General features: G+C 39.2%; 4 protein-coding genes and 1 non-coding gene across 5 annotated transcripts; 3 read left to right on the forward strand and 2 right to left on the reverse strand.

Moving 5' to 3' along the window:
• Positions 1 to 176: 176 nt before the first annotated feature.
• On the reverse strand, positions 177 to 4,724 carry YCF1 (ATP-binding cassette glutathione S-conjugate transporter YCF1; the record flags this gene model as incomplete). The annotated part of the gene is made up of 1 exon (XM_022819463.1): positions 177 to 4,724. The coding sequence occupies one exon, from the start codon at positions 4,722 to 4,724 to the stop codon at positions 177 to 179; it is 4,548 nt and encodes a 1,515-aa protein (XP_022676026.1).
• Positions 4,725 to 5,236: 512 nt separating this feature from the next.
• Positions 5,237 to 5,312, forward strand: KLMA_R409. The gene has a single exon. It is a non-coding gene; the product is annotated as a tRNA-Val (tRNA).
• A 300-nt stretch (positions 5,313 to 5,612) lies between these two features.
• YCS4 (condensin subunit YCS4) lies at positions 5,613 to 8,873 on the forward strand (the record flags this gene model as incomplete). The annotated part of the gene is made up of 1 exon (XM_022819464.1): positions 5,613 to 8,873. The coding sequence occupies one exon, from the start codon at positions 5,613 to 5,615 to the stop codon at positions 8,871 to 8,873; it is 3,261 nt and encodes a 1,086-aa protein (XP_022676027.1).
• A 227-nt stretch (positions 8,874 to 9,100) lies between these two features.
• On the reverse strand, positions 9,101 to 10,258 carry HEM15 (ferrochelatase HEM15; the record flags this gene model as incomplete). Its single annotated transcript, XM_022819465.1, has 1 exon — positions 9,101 to 10,258. The coding sequence occupies one exon, from the start codon at positions 10,256 to 10,258 to the stop codon at positions 9,101 to 9,103; it is 1,158 nt and encodes a 385-aa protein (XP_022676028.1).
• Positions 10,259 to 11,237: 979 nt separating this feature from the next.
• On the forward strand, positions 11,238 to 13,097 carry ALE1 (lysophospholipid acyltransferase; the record flags this gene model as incomplete). Its single annotated transcript, XM_022819466.1, has 1 exon — positions 11,238 to 13,097. The coding sequence occupies one exon, from the start codon at positions 11,238 to 11,240 to the stop codon at positions 13,095 to 13,097; it is 1,860 nt and encodes a 619-aa protein (XP_022676029.1).
• Positions 13,098 to 13,214: the final 117 nt, after the last annotated feature.

Raw genomic sequence — 13,214 nt, forward strand, 5'->3', positions numbered from 1 at the left:
CTTCTAAGGCGAATCCAGCATTAGCTGAATATTGCTAAGACTGTCATAATTACAAATGGATTCATTGAAGTAAGAATTTAAATTTACTTGAACCAACGATATACTTATAAATGATTAGTTATAAAACAACATAACATTCTTAGCTCCTAGTAAGAACCGCTGAACCATTCGTCTCTTTATTCAGCTAATCCAGCTTCAACACAAAGAGAGTAAAAGATAGAATCCTTCTTATTCAACAAGTTTGCTGGAGTGTCGAATTCTGTAACTCTACCCTTATCTAAAACTATAATTCTATCACTGTCCATAATAGTGTTTATTCTGTGAGCAATTGTCAAAATTGTTCTTTCCTTGAAGGCTTCTCTAATTGTCTTTTGAATCAATTGATCGGTTTCAACATCTACCGCAGCTGTGGCTTCATCCAATACTAAAATCTTACTCGAGATTAGTAATGCACGAGCTAGACACATAAGTTGTCTTTGCCCTACACTCAAATTGCCACCTCCCTCTGATAGCATTGTCTCCAATCCATCTGGTCCCATATTCTTAACATGATTCTTCAAATGTGATAGCTCAAGAGCGTCCCAAATCTGTTCGTCAGTATACTGCTTACTTGGATCAATATTCTCCCTTATAGTACCTTCAAAAATCTGAGAATCCTGAGGGATGATCGATAATCTATGTCTTAAGTCTGCCAAGCCAATAGAATCAATAGGGATACCATCAATGATTATATGACCAGAAGCCGCCTCAATGATTCTGAACAAAGCAAGGGTTAATGATGACTTACCAGCACCCGTCCGACCAACGATACCAATTTTTTCTTTTGGTAAAATATGCAAATTGATATCCTTCAATATCAATTCTAACTCTGGTCTGTAACGTGTGCTATAATTCACAAATTTAACATCACCCTTTTCTGGCCACGAAGCTGGAGGTCTATGATCTTCAATAATGTAAGGAGCCTCACTCTTCAATTCCGCATATTCCTTTATTCTTTCAACACTGACGATATTAGTCTCAACTTCAACAGTCATTCTAACAATCCAATTCAAAGATTGTGTTATTTGCAAAGCGAAACTTAAAGACAAACCTATCATACCAGCCGTTAATGTCCCATTACCAAGTCTAATGACAGCTAACATAGAGGATCCTAGAATGATGATAGAACCGATAAATTCAAGTCTAAAGGCTAACCAACGATTGGCATTGACACTTGGATAAAAGGCGCTCATATTATTATCGACCCTTGTCTGATTAATATGGACAAATCTGGTTTGCTGAGAGTAACCTCTAATTGTTGTGAGCCCTCCTAATGTTTCTTGGAAGTGGGCATAGATAGGTGATCTGGTAACAGAATCGAGACGACGCAACTCTCTCGAAGTTCTTAGGTAGTACTGTTGGTAGTAAATATACAACACACTCAAAGGCAAGATTATGAAAATGAATTGCCAAGTTGCCATACAAATAACTATGATGGTGAAAGAAACCTTGACAACATTTGCGAAAAATTGAGAGAATGTCCTACCTAGCACTTCATCGACTTTGTAAATATCATTCGAGAATCTATTCAAAATTCTACCAATAGGAGTTGTTTCGAAGAATGACATAGGAGCTTTCAACACACTAGTGGCCATAGCATCATGTAGATAACGAGAGCCATGAATAGTACAGAATACCCACAAAACAATAGTCTGAATTAAAGTAGCAAGAGCAGATCCTACACCCAAAGCAAAGTAAATCAACAAATATCTAGCAGCGTGTGGATTGTATCCCTCACCAGTGTTAACCTCAGACCAGTGTTTCAACCAAAAGTTACCGAGAACCGACAATAACATTGAAAGAACAATGAAAAACAAGAAGACACAGACACTGCGTGGGTTACAAGCCCGAGCGTATTCCATATATATATCCCATTTGACTTTTCCTTGTTCTCTATGTTCCCGTCTTGCAATGTTTTCATCATCGTCAAACCCAATAGAACCAAGTGTTGCCATCGAAGCTCTTCTTAACGACTTCAATTCTTCTGCTTCTGTTAAATTTTCTGTATCTAATTGACTCACATCAATAGAAACATCGGATACCTTCGAGTCAGAGGATGATCCCAAATCACTAGTAGCTAACTTTGTCAAGGAAGTAGTAGATTGGGAAGGTGTTGCTTTTCCTTTCTTACCAAACTCGCTGATGAGCTTGGATAGAGGTGAGTCTGTAGTATTGTTGGTCTCTTCATAGGTTCCCTGCTGAATGATTTCACCGTTTTCCATCAAGGTGATGGAATCTGCAATTGAGAGAACACTGATCTTGTTTGTAGCCAACACTTTAGTTTTAGAATGCAATAACCCATGTGGACCTAACACATGTTCTATTAAATGCTTCGCAACATGTTCGTCAACGGCAGCTAATGGATCATCGAGAAGGTAGGTGTCTGCACGAGCATATACTGCACGAGCTAAAGATAATCTAGCTTTTTGACCACCTGATAAAGATATACCCTTTTCACCAACCAATGTTTGATCACCATCTGGTAACATAGATAGATCAATAGCCAAAGCACAAGCTTTGATGGTTAGTTCATAAAATTCTGGATCATACTTATGACCAAAGATAATATTGTCTTTAACAGTTCCATTCATAATCCATGCGACTTGGGAGACATAAGCAACGCTACCATGAACAGCGGCATATCCCTTCACTCTAATCAAATCACCTAATAAACTTTGTATTAAAGCACTTTTACCACTTCCAACTTTTCCAACAATACATGTAAGTTCACCTTTCTTCGCAGAGAAGTTGATGTTCTTTAATGCCACCTTGTACTCTGGCTTACGTTGCCATAAGAATGTAGCGTCAGATACTTTTACACCTTCATCACCGATATTATTTACCTTTGGTTCCCTATGAACGGCATCAGTTTGCAACTCTTCATTAGTTAGGAATGCGTACAATCTGTTAACAGAAACAGACGCCTCGATGAAAGAGGAGATGGCGTTAGGCACAACCGCAAGAGGGAATGACAAAAGATTAAATAGAGTCAATGCCGGAAACACAAGGTCGGTAGATAGTGGCCTATCTTCGGTAAACACAAAAACAGCAAATGTGGAACATGACACCAAAAATGGAACAATATTGAATTGGAAACTAGCCAACGCTAAAGTACAACCCATTTTTTTCAAATTCTTTAGCTCCTTATCGTTTCTGACATGATCTAATTTAGCCTTGTAAGGAATCTCCCATCCGTAAACTTTCAAAGATTTTATGTTATTTAAAATTTCAGATGTTACTCTAGTTCTTTCATCCTTATTCTTCATTTGAATCTTTTGGAGCTTCTTTTGAATTCTGACAATTACAGAATTAATCGGGATCATTATAATCATAATTATAACACCAACCCACATACATGGCCCTAAAAGTTTGTATAAAGAAACCAAACATAGAATGATTTGGAAAGGACCTGACCATATAATTTGTCCCCATTGAGTCAAATCTTGCAATCTTTGAACATCAACACTCATCAAGTTAACTATATCACCAGTCGATGACGAGGCTGAAGCTTCGCTTGATAGGACTAACGCTTTTTGATAGATAACGGATGTCATACCGCTCTTAATATGCATACCTGTGTCAAATGCATTTAGGAAGTATTGATGTAAAATAGAGGTTTGAACCACACTAACCACAAACATAGCAATTGACAACATAACACCTCTGACTAATGGTAATTGAGGTTCTGGAGTAGAAGTGTAGTCTGAGACAAACTTAATCAAAATTCTTAGCAATTGAGGCTGGGTGAATTGTAAAATATCATAGGCAACTTTGAAAATACCACCTAATAAAATCTTTCCACCAAAGGTACTTAACAAGGCCCATGCTAAAGATGGATTGGCCTTGTGTTTTAGTTGATATTGCCAACGTTCAGAAAACTTATGCGAGATTTCTTTAGCACCAAAACTCTTCGGTAATTTATACAAATCTTGCTCTGTGAGATATTTCTTGTAACCAGTCTTCATCAATTCGGTCATCCAGCTGAAACTTAGTCTCTGAAAGATATGAGAGTTATCTACAGGATTTCTCTTTTGCTTTGAATAAGATTCAATGACTCTCTGGTACGATGGTAAAGGCTTTTCAAAACCTGCTTCAAGTATCAAAATCATGAACGCGGATATAGTTTGAAATATCGTCAAGATATAAACACTATAAGAGACTGGCCATTCATGATTCAAGTTATAAGCATGCCTTATACTGAAATTCACCCACTTAGAGCCCTGGAAAAGCGTCTCAAATAACCAGTAGAAAAGCACAATACCATTTGATATGCGCGACCTATGATACTCAACCCAGTGGAGCATTAAGGCCACAAAGATCGACATAAGCGTGAGAGTATACTGCGATGTCAAGGCAATACTTTCATGCTTTTCACTCGAGTAATAGGCAGCCATTGAAGTAAACAAGAGGAAACACCCTACTAGAGTAATTCTTGAGAACAATAACCAATCGCGCCTATATTTAATCCCGGGATGCTCCTTTTTGCTCAATTTAACTACCTGGTATGTACCAAATATTAGCATGAACAAAGCAGCAAAGTTTAAAAGCACGCCATCAATAAAGCAGACCGTAAAGTCGCCATAATACGATATTGGCCCAAACCCTTCTTTGTCACGACATAACCAACACTCTGTAGTGTTTCGCGAAGCAAATGCTATCAAAGCTGCTCTTTCAGACTGACCCATTTTACTAAGCCAACGAGAAGAGTTTAATGCGCACGTACTTGTGTTATTTATGGTATCGTTACTTCCAATTAGACTTTCACGTCTTTTGCTGATGAGTTAGTTGAAATACATTATGCTGCCAAAACCTTTTTTTTTTTTTATGTATTATATATTATATATTTTATGTATATTTTACCTGTTAATTTCGGACGATGATGGCTTACAAATATTGAAAGGACACGCACCATCCATGTTGCAGTAGCAAAAGGGCACAACCAGCTTTTCTGTCATGTTATCGTAAATGTTCCAATTTGCTTAACATGATGTGGAATGTCTAGAGATACGGAACCTCAAATCGATATGCAGTTGCCCTTTTTAGTTCTTTTATTTCATGGGTGTCGCTGTCTTGTCTACCTATCGAAACTGGCGTTTCTTCGGAGTTCTAGCGTTGGTGGAACGGCTAAGCATTTATGTGTCATGTGTATGAATGGTTCGTGTATATATACAAACGAAACGTTGTTTCAACAACAAGTTGGTTTCGTGGTCTAGTCGGTTATGGCATCTGCTTAACACGCAGAACGTCCCCAGTTCGATCCTGGGCGAAATCATTTGTTTTTTTAATTTTTTTTGGATTTCGGATCTCATCGCATTTGTTTTTCTTTTCAATAACAAAACATTAAAGTGTAATAGTAAATCACGAATCGTGAATCGTGAAGGAATGTAACAATTATACATAACTTAACCCTTTACAATTAATGGTTTGTGTAACCAAAAAAGACGGGAGAGGAATAGTTTGTTTGTAACAATACTCCCGTATCCGAGAACTTTCTTTTGTTGATCTTTTTGCGCTTTTGCTTTCATAATTACTCGTGGCAAAGGTTATCGTGAACTTAATTGTTTTCATTGAGCATGTCTTCGTTTCAGCTTACAGAGTACCTATCGTCATTTCAGCATACTGATAAATCTACTTACAAGGAGCTACCGACGCCTGGCGCAAAACTAAATCATATCACGGATACCCTAGCTTTAAACTCTGAGTATGAATTATCTGATGATACATTTGAGGTGTTGGTTGACTTAGCTCATTCTTATTTCCATTTGAGCTATAATGTCAAGCAACAGCTTATTTACTTGGTCTCTTCCTGTTTATCAAACCTTTCTACACTAATTCATTCCAACTACCAAGTGGATGAGGATACCCTTCAATCATGGAAAATTAATTTACAGAAATGGGGGTACCTTGTGCATGTACTATTAGTTTTCATGCAAGACGACCTTTTGAATAGCCCTCATCAACAACAACAACAGCAGAAGAAAGAAGAAATAAAATTATATTCCGCTCTACTTGAAATTTTACTACCTAGCATAATCAACTTAGCCAGCATACCGCAACTACCGAAACTTTTTGATACGTTGTTAGAAAGAGATGTGTTCGTGGGTATTTTTCTTAAGCCGCTTTTCACTCTTGTGGAGTGTGAACCTTTGATCAAAATCAACCACGTTAAAACGATGATAATTAAGATTATTGCTATATTTGTGAAGAATGATAACCAGTCACAATTGGTGCAAAATTTCGTTATGGCTAATTTAACATACTTCCCACAACTTACGAACTTCAATGCAGAGCTCTTAACATACATCAACGATGAATTTGATTATCCTCAACTTACTGAAGACATATTAAGGAGTATTAGTGTTAAAGAGTTTAATGCAAAGGATTTGTCCGGTCCAAAATCTATTTCCAACTTTTTGATTAAGATTTCTGAGCTCTCACCAAGAGTGGTGCTTAGACAAATGACGTCGATTATTAGATTATTAAACAACTCTTCCTTTACACTACGTTGTTCTGTCGTTGAAGCTTGCGGAAACATTGCTGTGGATATTTCATCGGACCCTGATCTGTATCAGCATTATAAAGAACAAAACGATACTTTACTTGAGCTATTAGACGAAAGATTCCAAGACTCAAACCCTTATGTTAGATGTAAAGCAATTCAATCATGGATTAAGATATGTGACCTTAAAATAAAATTCAATCATCATAGGCTTCTTGTTACAAAATTAGCAGTACGATCACTACAAGATAAATCTTCCCTAGTGAGAAAAAATGCGGTAAAGTTATTATCCAAGCTTCTTTTCACCCACCCGTATGATCAAATGCATGGCAGTCAGTTAAAGCTTCACGATTGGAAACATCGACTACATAATCTCATGGAACATGATTTTGACGAAGATGACAAGAAGATCAAACTAACCGAGACATATTACAAGGATGCTATCACGTTTATCGAATCATTGCATGATGCTATTGAACATTCTGTACCACTATTATTTTCGCGGAATAAATCTGAGGTGTTAGAAACTATGGATTTCTTAGTTCTATGCGATGCGTTTGATTTGGAACTAAGCTCTTTAGGAATAAAGAAAATGCTTCATTTGGTATGGTTCAAAAACTCCAACGATGAAGGAATCAATATTGCCGATCACTTGGTTACTTGTTATAAACAGCTATTTCTAACTACACCTGACCATTTTAATTACAAAGAAAGGTCTGCATTCATTGCAAAAAACTTAATCAATCTAACTCTAGACGCATCAGTTTCAGATCTTGCCTCTTTGGAGAGGCTTATAGGGCTAATGTATGATAGCAAATTAATTGACTACAATGACATCAACGCTTTATGGATGATATATCAGAGTTTGTTAACGGATGGAAAAATTGGCGGTGCAGAATTCTCTACCTCTGAAATATATGGTGCAATAACTGTGTTAGGTATGCTAGCACTAGCTGACAATGAAGTTGGGTTACGTGGCTTACCACATATATTGAAGGTAGGGTTTGATCATGGGAAGTTACCGATTATAAAAATGACCTGTGTTATATTACAACGAATGGTACCCTCAGAAAACACTGATATTCCTCACCATGAAGAGGTTTTACAAATTTTACACAACTTGGTAATATCATCTACCGATGATCATGAATACTACTCTATGTGTGAACATGCAATAAATGCCATTTTTGAAATTTCAAAGAGGCCAGATATTATTTGCAACCAGATTATCAAAGAAAAGACAATGATAACTTTCGGGGAACTTCGTAACAAAGAAGGAGAAGATTCAACAAATCAAAAGTCATTGGGGTCAAGACTTACTTCGCTCTCTCAATTACTATTTATTGTTGGGCAAGTTTGTATAAAAATTATTATTTTCTTGGAGAAAAGCGAAGCAGAGTTCAAGAAGACCAAGATTCAATACGAAAGTTTGAAATCAGCAACAAATGAAAACACTACAACAGATGCTGACAATTCAATGGCAAACACCTCTGAACAACAAAAAGAATTGGATTTAATTGGAGGAACAAACGAAGATGATTTCTCTGATGCCATTCAATATATCAAAGAGAATGAACTTTTGTTTGGTCCTAACTCATTGTTGGCGAAATATGGTCCTTTAGTAGAAGAGATTGTTACAAACTACGACAAGTTCAATGATAAGTACCTACAAAGAAATGCAGTTCTTTGCTTGACAAAGATGATGTGTGTTTCTTCTAGATTCTGCGAAAAGAACCTTTCGCTACTTATAACGATCATGGAGAGATCCCCAGATCCCATAATTAGATCAAATGCTGTATTAGGTCTTGGCGATATGGCTGTTTGTTTCAATAATCTAATTGATGAGAACACAGATTTCTTGTATCGCCGTTTGCATGATGATAATTTAATGGTCCAGAAGACATGTCTCATGACAGTAACGTTTTTGATATTGGCTGGCCAAGTGAAGATTAAGGGTCAAATTGCTCAAATGGCAGTTTTGCTAGACAACCCAGACCAAAGTATTAGTGATATGTGCAAATTGTTCTTTACTGAGCTATCTACCAAGGATAATGCCATCTACAATGGGTTCATAGATATATTTAGTGGGTTGTCGAGCGACGAAGAGTTACCTAATGATTCCTTCAAGACCATTATAAAATACTTATTGACCTTCATTGACAAGGATCGTCACCAAAAACAACTAAGCGAAAAATTGTTAAGCAGAATATTGAAGGCGGAGACTCAACGCCAATGGGATGACATTGCATTTGTGCTTAACCAGTTGCCTAATAAATCGGAAAAAGTGCAACAAGTCCTGGACGAGGGTTTCAAGCTTGTTAGTGCGAGGGATTGATTGATATACCTCTCTCAAATACATGAAAGGAAGGGTTTCAGTGTTTTTTTTTATTGTAATAAATATAAATATGTAACTTAGTCGAACTAATAAATAAAGAATATATAAATTCTTACTATCTACATGGAACTAGAACCCTACCAAAACAGTTTATCATTATTGCTATCATTAGTGTTATTATTGTTATTATTATTGTTGTCTTTTCTTATTTTTTTCAATGCTTTCCTTCACTTAGCCTTAGTAGGGTTCTCGTTAAATAATTCTTCTAGGGATTCAACGCCATCGCTTGATTTACCCAACGTAAAGTCCAAAGGCAACTGCTTTGAGAATCGTGGGCCGTTGTCTAGGTGATCCTTAACCAACTCAGCTAGACCCTCGATAAAAGTCTCGTTACCATTGAGCGAGTCGCATCTCTTGATCTTATCAGCGTACTTACTTTCTCCGATGATACCTAAATCGACTTCGTGTAAAGTTTCAATATGATCCGAGGTGAATGCAATTGGGACCAGAACGAGGCCAGGCTCCTTTGGTGCCAAGAATTCAGTAATTTGCGCCGTTTGAGCCCCAAGCCATGGCTTTGGACCCACTTGGGATTGCCAGACCAATCTGTATGGGTTCTTGAACTTGAGTTCCTTCATGACATGGTACACAGTAGCACCAACTTCAGCTGGGTATGCGTCACCGGTGTTAACAACATCCATTGGCAAAGAGTGGGCAGAGAACAAGATAGTCACTTTGTCTCTGATTTCTGCTGGGAACTCCTCCAACTTCTTGGTAATATTCTGCGCAAAGGCCTTGACCAACCCGGGTTGAGTGGGCCAACGATCAATGATAGACCACGAAATCTGGCGTTCAGGGTCCTGCTTCTTTATCTGTCTCCACAACTCGTTGATAGACGACCCTGTTGTCGAATACGAGAACTGTGGGTACTGCGAGAAGGCTATAGCTCTGGTCACACCGTCTTTCAACATCTGCTTGTAAGTCTCGTCAGTCATCGGTCTCGCATATCTGAACGCAACGTAGGGCTTGTGAGGAGCCGTTTCTGGATGAGTCTCGTCCAAAATCTTGCACACCTTGGCCGATTGGTACTCCGACCATTTCCTGATAGGAGACCCACCACCAATCTCACGGTACTGCTGCTCAATCTTGGGCGTACGGAACCTAGCTATGTACTTCGCAAGTATGGGCTGGTACTTCTTACTAATCGGAATCAAGTCATAGTCGGAGAACAACTGGTATAGAAAGTCGTATGTCTCAGGCACCGTGGAAGGCCCACCCATATTCATGAAAACCACTGCTGTAGGGCCTTTCTTGCTCGAATAAAACCTAGCTAGGCCTTTAAACACTGGGGCCCTCATAATACTTCCTACTTCACGGCGAATCATTTCTCGTCTGGTCACTTGGTGATGAAGCTCTCTTTCTATCAACCTACTACTAAAATACACTAAACTACACTAGCTTTGCTTTAACTCAATCTTTAACTCATTCTTTTGCTTCGAAGATGGGGCTCTATCATATGCATACATACATACATACATATATATATATACAACAGAACAGAGCAAGACATATTACGAAGCAGCAGCAGCTTCACCATGTGCTACACAAGAGGAATGATGTCACCTAGAAAGCCCAGCGACGTCCCAAACGATGTACCAGCAACGAAAGAATCCTACAGAAGCACATATTCATTAAAGTGTGCTCGATGATCTGCGACCGTTCAGTACAGCAACAATACAATACGAAGTTCGTGCTCTGTGACAACAAATGTGTCATCTTCAACCCAAGCACTACTACGCCTGTGAACCAGTGGCACTCGAGCAGGCGAAGGGGTGGCCATGGGTCCCAAGGGACCCTGGGGCCCCCATACCGATGGCCCAAAAAAGAGAGCCTCGATCTTTTCTGCCCTGTGCTTGCTTACTCATGAAAGCTCTGGGCTAGACACATACTAATACTAATACTAATACTAATACAAACACATATACAAATACATATTTGTATTTGTGTTTGTATATATATATATATATATATATATATGGGCGTGTGTATGTGTGAACCGGAGCAGCACGAGATACTGGACGGTCCAACTCCAGCTCAACAACAGTCTTGCCTCGTACACCGAAAATTCTGTCTTTCCTCAGAAAATTGTTGGAATTCCACTAAGATTCCTATTATCCACTGTACGCTTTTATTATATATATATATATATATATATATATGATAAAAAGGCATTATGCAAAGGCATTATACACACAAGCAAAACAGGAATCTGCAGCGAAGATAGAGTAGGAGTTTCCTGAGAGTAGGTAGGGGCCATTAGAAGCTTATTTAGAAACGAACTACCGACTGTGTTGTGTTTCGGAGATGTACAATCCGATTGATGCGCAGCTGCAGTTGCTTGCAGAGAAATGCGGACTTGATGAGGTTACTTTGAAGCTAGCGATCTGCTTGTTTGCATCATTTCCGCTAAATGGGATCCTCAAGAGACTCCCAGATGAGAGGATCACGTTGAAATGCTATTTTATCATTGCTATTTCGGCGTTTTACATTTTCGGGGTGCTTAATCTGTACGATGGGTTTGTGACTTTGTTCATCAGCACGATGTTTACGTATGTGATAACGAGGTACTACCAGTCGCGGTTCATGCCGTATGTGAATTTTGTGTTTGTGATGGGCCATCTAGCGGTTAACCACATGCATGCGCAGTTTTTTGCGGTGTACGATCCGTCGAAGATCGATATCACTGGGGCACAGATGGTTCTTGTGATGAAGCTAACGTCGTTTGCATGGTCGTATTACGACGGTACGCTAGCGGATCAGAAGACATTGACCGAGTACCAGTTGGCCAGATCGGTGCAGAAGCACCCCAGCGTGCTGAGATTTCTGGCGTACGCGTTCTTCTACCCATCTTTGCTAACGGGCCCCAGTTTCGATTATGCAGATTTCGAGTCCTGGTTGGATTGCGAGATATTCAGGGACTTGCCCGAGTCTAAGAAGCCCAGACGTAAGTGGAAGAAGGACCCAACTATCAGAAGACAGATCCCCAAGAGTTCCGGGGTTGCGATCGTGAAGATTTTGCAAGGTATCTCGTGGCTAGCCATGTCGTTTGTCGCCAAGGACTACTTCTACCCGGAATACCTGTTCACGCCGGAGTTCGCCAACGAAAAGAGCTTCATATACAAGATCCACTACTTGTTCGTCCTAGCGTTTGCGTACAGATTCAAGTACTATGCTGCGTGGACCATCTCCGAAGCCTCTTGCATCGTGTGCGGATTGGGTTACAATGGCTACGATAAGAAGCTCAACAAGATCAAGTGGAACCGTGTGCAGAACATTGATATTTGGAAGTTGGAAATGGCTCAAAACACGCATGAGACTCTCGAGGCCTGGAACATGAACACAAATAAATGGTTGAAGAACTACGTTTACTTGCGTGTCGCCAAGCCCGGCGCCAAGCCTGGCTTCCGCTCCACTTTGTTCACTTTCTTGACATCAGCATTCTGGCATGGTACCAGACCCGGATACTACTTAACTTTTGCTACAGGCGCTTTGTTCCAAACTTGTGGTAAGATCTATAGAAGGAACTACAGGCCAATATTCATGGCCAAGGACGGTAAAACACCCCGGAAGTTTAAATTCATTTACGATATAATCACTTTCTATGTCACCAAGCTAGCGTTCGGTTATCTGGTCCAACCGTTTGTCATCTTGGACCTCGGAAATTCGTTATACGTATGGAAAACCGTCTATTTCTACATTCATATTGGTATATTGGCCACCTTCTTTGTATTTAAGGGTCCATTCAGCAAACAATACGTGAAATGGCTACAATCTTTCCAACCAGTGCAAGTAGAGATGAAAAGAAAGAAGAAGTTGGAGGACGAATTGGCTTCTGGTTCTGGTTCTTTGAGCTCCATTATTGCGCAGAAACAAGCTTTCGAAAAAGCAGAGGCCGAGGCAGAAGCCGAATTCGAACTGGCCATGGATCTCGGTATTCCTTCTGTCGACCTAGACAAGGATCATTTAGATGAGGCAAAGAAAGAGTTGAAAGAATTCAGACGCCAATACGAGGAGTGGAGAAACGAGAAAGGTTTAGAAATTGAGGAAGAAAATTTGCGTAGAGCTTACGATAAATTTACTCAACAATTTTCCTCTGCTAAGAATCAAAAGAGAATGAGTTTCAGTGACTACTCACCAACGCCAATAGAAAAGAAGAAAGATTAGAGCAATTTGAATCAATCGATACCCTCTTTATGATTCTCCCAATGGGTGCTATACACGCTTTTTTTATAGTTTGTTTTAACACTCCTTCTATACACAGCTTTATTATGTACAAACTAA

This window comes from Kluyveromyces marxianus, chromosome 4, assembly GCF_001417885.1.
Source record: "Kluyveromyces marxianus DMKU3-1042 DNA, complete genome, chromosome 4".
Classification (NCBI taxonomy): domain Eukaryota; kingdom Fungi; phylum Ascomycota; class Saccharomycetes; order Saccharomycetales; family Saccharomycetaceae; genus Kluyveromyces; species Kluyveromyces marxianus.